Raw genomic sequence first — 8,815 nt, forward strand, 5'->3', positions numbered from 1 at the left:
TGTGTCTCCCCAACAGCTTCGCAGCTCTGAGAAGGTCCTCCCAGTGCCACTCTTCTGCATTTTGGCCACCGCTGTGGTTTGGGCTGCTGCCCTGTATTTTTTCTTCCAGAATCTCAGCAGCTGGGAGGTGAGCAGTTCTCTTTCCATCTTTCCTTTGTACTTTCCTACCACCCTCTTTATCATGCTTGCTGCTTTTAATATTTTTTACATTTTCTAAATAGAAAGGTTCCTCCAGAAGGGATAGGTTTTATTTTATTTTACTTTATTTTATTTATTTACTTTGTGGTGTTGGAGACTGAACTCAGGGCCTCACGCGTGCTAGGCAAGCACTCTACCACTGAGCTTCACCCCCAGCCCAAGGGATGGATTTTAGTGTCCACACATAAATGTTCAACCATGACACGGGCTCATCATTTTCAGGGTAATACTTTATAAATTTGTAAACCTATAGACACTGCAAATTCAATCTTCATTATATGTTGTATGATGATTCTGTTCCCAGTAAAGTTTTACTGTATGTAAATGTTTGATGAGTGTATCTTCTCCATCTTTCTCATCACCATCACCCTCCATCTATCAACAAAAACCAAGGGATTGGGAGGGGTTGGGGTTGTTACTAAATCCCCTCCAGGATAGGAAAGCTAAGGCCTTAGAAATCAGCACTGTATCTGAGGCACACCGCAGGGACAAAGTCTCAGCTCTCCATCATGGCAACCACTACAATTGATTTTAGAACATATTTTCATTCCAGAAAGAAACTCCGTAACTATAAGCAGTTACTCCCATTTCTCTCTGATCAGCAACATAAATCCACCTCTGAACATTTTATGTAAATGGAAACAAATAACATATGGCCTTTAAGTCAGGCTTCTTCTCTCAGGATAATGTTTTAGGTTCACCCAGCTATAGCTGTATCAGTATTTTGTATCCTTTTATTGCTTAATAATATTCCACTGTGTGGATACACCACATTATCTATGCATTCATCCACTGATGGACATTTGAGCTGTTTCTACTTTTTGACTTATGAATGATGCTGTGAACATTTGTGTACAAGTTTTGTGTGCAGGTCTGTTTTCTTGGAAGCTAATTTTTTGAGCTATCTAGTAGCTTCTTTATGGCTTCCTGGATGTGAAACCCTGAAACAGTTGAATTGTGGGAATCTTGCTCCTATCTTGCCTCACCTTCCTCCAGGGAACCCCGGCAGAATCTCGAGAGAAGAATCGTGAGTGTATCCTGCTGAATTTCTTTGATGACCACGACATTTGGCACTTCCTCTCTGCTACTGCCCTGTTTTTCTCATTCTTGGTGAGTTTATCATGTCTTCTCATTCTTGGTGAGTTTATCATGTCTTTTTATTGCTTTCTCTCTTTACATTCTGGTCTCTTCCACTCTTCCTTACATCCTCTTTTATATTCCTCTATAACTTCCCTTTCCAGTTCCTCATTATAATTCAACATGCAGATCATTTTCTTTTTTAAAAATATCATATCTCAATTTTCATTTTGCTTTTACTTTTCAATAATTTTAGACACAGAGTGACAAAATCGTCTTCCTAACTAACATAGCACATCAGGACTGACTTGGTTATTAGACTCATATGCCCAGAAGTCCCTCCAGGAACCACTTTTGGCATTCACTAAATTTCCTATAACATTGGGTTATTCCTTCTCTTCCCACTCCTCCGCTCTCACTTAATATTTTTTGAATGATTCACAGATTCCTAGAGTGGTTCAGGGCAGCCGCCAGGCCTGTGTTGCCTTCTAACCGTCTGTACCAAATCTCTGCTGTAATTCCTCTATTTTCTGCCCAAAATTCTTTCCCAGAAGCCATGCATATTTATGTCAACCTGGGATGATAGCTCCCATCATCCTCTAATCTTGTTTTTACATTTCAGAATTAAAAGTCTGTCATGCCTGCACATAGGTTCCCTTGACACCACCACTGGACTCCCAAAGCCATCCTCTTGAAGCAGTCTCAGGCTGGCCGTACTACCTCAAGAGTGGAGCCAGGCTACCCCCTAGTGTCACCTTTGGGAAGTTCATCCAATCTGTATGAATACTCTGTAGGACTTTTCTTTTTGATAGTCCTGTTCTTGAGAGAGACCGACAACGAAAAATGGAGTTAAGGATTCTATATGGGGAAAGTGGTGGCCAAAGGAACTAGAATTGGAGGAGAAGGCTCCATTTCTTATACAGCATTAATCTGTGCAAAAGACTTCATTTTCTTTAAGTCTTGACCTAAATGTTACCTTCTAAGTGACTTCCCAGGCCACCCTGTAAAAATTTGCCACACCCAATCCCACATGTCCTATATTCCCTAGTTTAATTTTCATTCTTAGCTCATATAGCTTTCTAAAATACTGTGTTTTACCCATGCATTTGTTTAATGTCGAAAGCCATCTCTTGGTTGAAAACTCCATGAGGGTGGGATATTTCTCTTTTACTCCAACTACATCTTCAGCATCTAGAATAACACATAATAAATTCTCATGACTATTTGAATTAATTAACAAATGAACTATATAGTTATAATAAGTGCTTGTTATGAGCAAGACATTGCAGGAGCCACAGAGGATAGGAAAACAATTCAGGAAACAGAGTTTTTACTCTGTGGGAATCACAAAGTAGGGATGTGGTGTGGCTGTGAATAAGCATTCTTTTCATTTCTCTGTCGCTCTCATCTCAGGTTTTGTTAACTCTGGATGATGACCTGGATGTGGTTCGGAGAGACCAGATCCCTGTATTCTGAGCCTCCAGCATAAAGAGGGGGACAACAAATGATCCATCTTGGTGCTGATTCTTGAAGAACACAATGACTACAGCAACGAACCCACTGCCAAACACTCCACTCGTCTCTGTGGAGTCAACTCTCATTCACACAGGAAGGAGAGGAGCTGGGGCAGAGCTACACCCTGTAAGAAGGGAGGCAGAAAAAAAGCCACAACTGCAGACAGAGGCAAACCCTGAGAAGCTCAGAAGCACCTAACCTGTGTCTGCATTGTCAACTCAGAAAGTTAGACGTGGACAAAAGCTGCATGACAGTCAACTCACTGTCTGGGACCCTCCCACTCTCACCTGACATTTATCAGAACATGGCTGCATACTTCCCTGGGCCACGGGAATGTCCAGAAAGACCAGCAGCTTGGATTTCCTGCCCAGAAACCTTGGTGTGGCCTTCGCACCTCTGTGATTCCCACTGCCTATAGGTCCAAAGCACCATCTCATTTCTGCAAGGTCCTGTGAAATCGTGATTTCTCACTGTACTGTGGAGAGGGTGCAGAGGTGGACCAAACCCCCACCCAGCTGGTAGCCCAGCTAGTCATCTCCTCAGAAGGAACACTGAATGTTCCCCCAGGCTCCTGACACCATGAGGACTCAGGATTGGACACTGTCACACACTCTTCTGAATAGGAAACTATCACTGGGACCAATGCCTGGGTGCTTATCTATTCTCAGTGTCTTAATCTCACTGCTGTGTTGATCCTTTACTCTGGCTCCACCTTCTTGGAAAGACCTTGTTACTCCTTAAACCCACTTATCTTAAAATGGGAAGAGAAATGGGAAATTTTCTTCTGGTAGTAGGAGGAGCAGGAAAAAATCACTCACAGAACTAAGAGACTGGAAACATCAAGCAGACAGGCTTTGCCTTGTGAACTGGGGCTACTGGAGAAAATCCAGTGAAGCAACAGTATTTGCTCAGCCTCCAGTTCATACAGATCAGTGATGTGCCCACATGACCTTTGGCAGAGAAATAACTGTTCTAACCAGGGGCATCACTCTATGGGCCTCCACAACTGAGCCCCTCAGCTTGCATGATCAGAATTCCAGATTTTCTCCCTGAAGTTCTCAGAAGTTACTCAGGATGAACACATTTTCCTCTGCCTCTCTGGTTGCAAAGAGTACAGCTAATGGAACATTGTGTCTTTTTGCACCTGACCCTCCCCAGCATGGTGTTGAAAAGCTTAGCATTCTGGTTCCCTTCTCACATTGTCTGGCAGCTGTGCCTCTGAGAAGTCCCATTTTGACAGAACATCTGGTTGCCAGGAGTATGATGTAATCAGAAAATAGACATACAAATGTATGCACACATACGTGTTTGCTTGTGAAACTGAAATCACTTCTCATCTCTACTTTCCTAGTCATTCATTAGAGAAGTAGATTGGACATTCTCCTTTAAAATTTTTTTCCTCTCAAATATTTGCATACTGTTCAAAAAAAGATACTTTGCAAGTTTGAACAGTAAGCTTTTCCTAAATTTTAAAAACACAAATGTGCTTTCTGTGAAATATTTTATGTGCTTTTTCTAAAAATCTCCTAAATTTGTAATTGATCTTCTGTTATTCTTTATTCCTTAAAAATTATTGGTTTCCATAGGTCACACGGAGGCCACCAATGAAATGGTTGGGTCAATCTAACATGTAAAAAAATTTTTGAACCTATTTCACTATGACTGACTTGGCATAATTCTTTTAAGGCGCTCAAAGGAGACACTAAAGATATGAACAACAAAGTCCACCCAAGTAAATAAATGTCTCCAGAAGCTTGTTTGGGAAAAACATCAGTGAAAATGGGGAGGGCCCCGGCAGAAAGGGGTGGACTGTTCCTTGCTGTGTTCTGTTAATGTCTGTCTTGTGCAATCAAGTCACACACTGTAGTCAGTTTTGTTCTCTGCAGCAGGACTAAAAACCCAGACTAAGTCTGCTTTTATAAATATAAATTCTAAGTGTACGTGTTGCTAATTCTTTCTATAGCACCAATCTTGTGGTTGGAGGACATAAGAAAGTCATGGAGCTGCATCTGTGGGATTCATATGAGTGCTGGGTAGAAGGGAGCAGCCAGAACTTAGTAGTTTCATGATATATCTTTGGTAGGTAGCACAGTGCCTATGCTAACGTCTGCCTATGCTCATAGACTTAGCTTTTCAAAACCAAAAGCAAGGTTAATTCTGGAGGCCAAGTTCAGCGGGAGGTTAACTGAGAAAGCAGTAACTGTGAAGATGATCTTGGCAAAGCAACCCCAGAAAGAATAAGAGCAGTTTAACTGGAGCGGGTCAGAGTTGTGGCAGCCAGAGGGTAAAAAATGACCTCTTCACACCTCTGACAAATGGGGCTAGAGAGGCAGCCCCACCTGTTATGCTGGATGGCTGAGGGATTAGCCTGGTTTTATTTTAGCAGCAAGACAAGCCAGTGGAAAACCAGAGACTAACTGGGGAAGGGACTTTCCATGACTGAAGGTTATCCCTGAGCCAGCTACTTGGGGCAAATAGTGGCAGCTGCTTACTTTGTACCTCCAAGCATCAACCAGAAAATTCTTGTAGGGTCCCAAAATACATGTCTCAGCAAATCAACACTCACATTTCTCATTCTGGATGCTGGTCTATCTGAACTGCACCGTTCTGGCAGTGCAAGCTACATAGGTTCTGTCTGTGTTCTGGTTGTGTAATGAAAGTGTAAACCTAGTCACAGCTGCTCCACATACAGAAGCAGAAGGGAGTGAGCATGCAGACAGCCTGCCTGCTCACAGAGCCGGGCCACTCACCTCAGAACATCTCAGAACACGGTAAGAAGAAAGCAGAGAGAGCATTCCTGTTACCAGAGACAAAATATATACCCCAATGGCATGCCCACAGTGACCTTCGTAACTTCAGCCACACCCTAACTGCCTCCAGTTACCACCCATCTAATCCATTGAAGTGGATTAATGTGCTGATTCAGTTAAGGCTCTGTAACCCAATCCTTTTGCCTCTGAACTTTCTTGGATTTTCTCACATGAGTTTATTAGGGGATACCTCATATCTAACCATAACAGACTGGTTTGTGACAAAGAGGGAAAGATAGCTTTTGAGTGATGAAAATAGAGGTAAGCTAGAAGGAAAAGAAAATTGATTAAGTTCATGGAAATCCATGCGTGGTAGTGTTGGTGACACATGATGAATGGAAGCCTACAGAGCATCATTTTAGTGAGAACTCTGGAAAAAGAGTTAAGGAAGGATGATAGGACCAAAGAAGAGGGCCAAACTTCTGATGTGGTGGGTTTATTTTTGTTTGTTTTCAGATAGACTGATAGCAAAAAGAAAAAGACCTTTGGGTCCACTTGAGCTGAGACTACAAAGACAACTGCAGCTACTACAAGAGGTATTTTATTTTAAAAAAATATTCTTTCAGTTGTAAATGGACACGATATCTTTATTTATTTATTTATTTATTTTTATGTGGTGCTGAGGATCGAACCCAGTGCCTCACATGTGTGAGGCAGGCACTTTACCACTGAGCTACAGCCCCAGCTCTATAATAAGTATTTTAAAACATCATACTTGGGCTAACAGGCAAGCTGACACCCCTCAGGACTTATATGCGGAGAAGAAAAGCTGTCGGTCTGGATAAAGACAGAGAAGCAAAAACATAAGAGATATTTGGAACTGGAAACCTCAAACATTTCATAAGAAAAATACAAGTCCCAGTTTTAACCACAGCAAAGAATTGAAATCTGAAGAGAAAGATAAGATGGTTGGGGTGGGGATCATTTTAATCCATCCTTGAAGAAATAAAACAGAAGAAATAAAACAGTCTCCCAAACTCTCAGAAAACCCCTCCCTGATGGGAGGACAATCATGGAATTAAAGTTCTCAATTTGTACTTTTAGTGTGATTTTACCATTGGCCACTACTACCCTCAGTTCCCATCTCCAACCCCTAGAATATGAAAGTCAGCAGAATTGATTATTAAAACAGCAAATACTCAATCATTATGCACTCTGTCAAGGGTTTTTACCTACATTGCAAATCTCATCATGAAAGCCCCCTAAGAAGTTAGGACTCTTACATTATCCCCATTTCCTAAATGGAGAAACTGAAATTTAGAGAAGTCACTGTTTGCTAGGTAAAGTGAATGGTGCAGAATTCTGATAAGTAATCAAAGTGAGTAGTTCAGGTTCCAACCAGAGAAAAGGAAGACAGAAGTGCTGTAATGAGCATTCAACAGTTTATCTGTGCAGATACATAGGGGCAAAACACAGCCTAGAATTATATAACTATTCAACATATTAACAAAAAGAGAATGTTTTTCCAAAATTCAGAAGATCTGTGATTATCATATAATTCCAAGTAACAATGAAATTTACAGTGCTTTTGGAAAGCCATCTAATACAGCTACAGCACGGCTTTGGATCTGTTAGTCTCTCTAAACTGGAACAGCTGGATTCCTGTGAGGGCTGTTGCATCATTTTCTGGGCTTGTTAAGAACCAAAGTCCTGCACTTGGCAAAGTAGACCCAAAGATTCATTTTAAATTAAAATACACATCCCAGTAAAGTGTCAGGTTACCACTAGGAGCCCATTGGTTCAAAATCAAAAATTTAAATAAAGAGAAAGCAAAGGAATGTAGTAGGCTTTTTCAGTTTCTAAAAAAACATTCAGAGACTCAAAAAATCTTCAAGTGTCCAGAAGTCCTCCAAATCTACCTCTGAAACTGGCCTCTACTGGCCTGAGTTGAGGGCCAAATCTTCAACTCGCTTCAGTGGTTCAACCATCTTTGTTCTTGGTCCTGGGCCCAGAACTTTCCTCTTGGAAGGAGTAGATTCATCACAGTCAAATTTAGGCAGACAAAGTAGTTGCATTGAACTAGGGAATCATATTTCTTCATTTGAAGTACAGTGAGAATAGTGAGAAATGTTTCTGTTTGTTCAAAAACAAAAAAAAAATAAGAAAGTGACACAAGTTGTTAGAAACAAGAACACGCTAACCAATTTTCTTCTGTGCAGAGATAGATGTCTGTTGAACTTTTTATTTTGAATATGAATTTTCAAATTTACCCCACAGCATCATTCAAAAGAATGGGACCTAAGGGCTGAGGATACAGCTCAGTTGGTAGTCACATGCACAAAGCCCTGGGTTCAATTCCCAGCACCACAAAAAAAAAAAAAAAAAAAAAAAAAAAAAAGGGACCTAAACTAATTGAATCCGGAATTCCCAGAAAACACCCTGAAGCAAGAAATTCTCCATGATGATAATCTTGACTGCAGCCTCTTTCCAGACTACAGCCTGGAAATGTGATCCACTCAGCCATGTGAGCCATTGCTGAAGGTGATAAAGCAATATAAGAAAACACTTCAAACAGCTAAACCCACACTGCACAAACTTAGCTAAAAGCGGTATTTCCATAACTTCCCTTAATTCTGTAGCTTATCTGAATGTGTGAAAAATTAAGTGTCACACTGACACTAATTAGCCACCCTACCTGACTTTTGAATCTATCTATCAAGCAGACTAACATCTCCTTAATTTCTCACAGGAAGAAGAAATAGTCTAAGCATCTGTTGACACTGACCAGCTAAATATATCCTAATGGAGATCCTCATTTCAGTCTTCTATGTGGGGAGGGTGGCGTGAGGAGGGCCGTGGAAAGTAATTTCCATATGCATTAAATATTACTTTGCAATGATTTAGAAACACTTTCAAATGTAACACTTCATTTGTCCTTTATAACACCCTGTGTGAAAGGAAGGACTGGTAATAACAACAATAAACAGTTAAGGACACTAATAAGCTAGACATGAAGAAGTTGTGCCACTTGCCTGAAGTCTCAGCCAGGTAACAAGGGAGATTCGTATAAAAAGTGCCAAGATCTTGTCTTTTCGAAAGAATGACAGTAAAGCTGGGGATGTAGCTCAGAGGTAAAGCACTTGTCTAGCATGTGCAAGTCCCTGGGTTTGAACCCCAGCAGTGAAAAAAAGATAGAAAAATAACTTTAGATTTTGCTGAATCAAAGGAAATTTATCAAGATAAACAATCAATGTTAGTTCAAATTCCATAGTTTT

At 40.8% G+C, this 8,815-nt stretch overlaps 1 protein-coding gene and 1 long non-coding RNA gene across 6 annotated transcripts in view; both read left to right on the forward strand.

The window, feature by feature from the left end:
* Sidt1 (SID1 transmembrane family member 1) overlaps positions 1-2,751 on the forward strand; it is an 83,053-nt gene extending 80,302 nt beyond the window's left edge. For all 5 annotated transcript variants that reach the window (XM_026396358.2, XM_026396366.2, XM_026396373.2 and 2 more), the window contains 3 exons: positions 17-127; positions 1,195-1,308; positions 2,689-2,751. In XM_026396358.2, the coding sequence (XP_026252143.2) occupies positions 17-127; positions 1,195-1,308; positions 2,689-2,751 (288 nt within the window). The remainder of the gene's footprint in view (positions 1-16; positions 128-1,194; positions 1,309-2,688) is intronic.
* A 2,722-nt stretch (positions 2,752-5,473) lies between these two features.
* On the forward strand, positions 5,474-8,390 carry LOC113188208 (uncharacterized). Its single transcript, XR_003301514.1, has 3 exons — positions 5,474-5,561; positions 6,057-6,136; positions 8,290-8,390. It is a non-coding gene; the product is annotated as an uncharacterized LOC113188208 (long non-coding RNA).
* Positions 8,391-8,815: the final 425 nt, after the last annotated feature.

Source organism: Urocitellus parryii, chromosome 2, assembly GCF_045843805.1.
Source record: "Urocitellus parryii isolate mUroPar1 chromosome 2, mUroPar1.hap1, whole genome shotgun sequence".
Taxonomy (NCBI): Eukaryota; Metazoa; Chordata; class Mammalia; order Rodentia; family Sciuridae; genus Urocitellus; species Urocitellus parryii.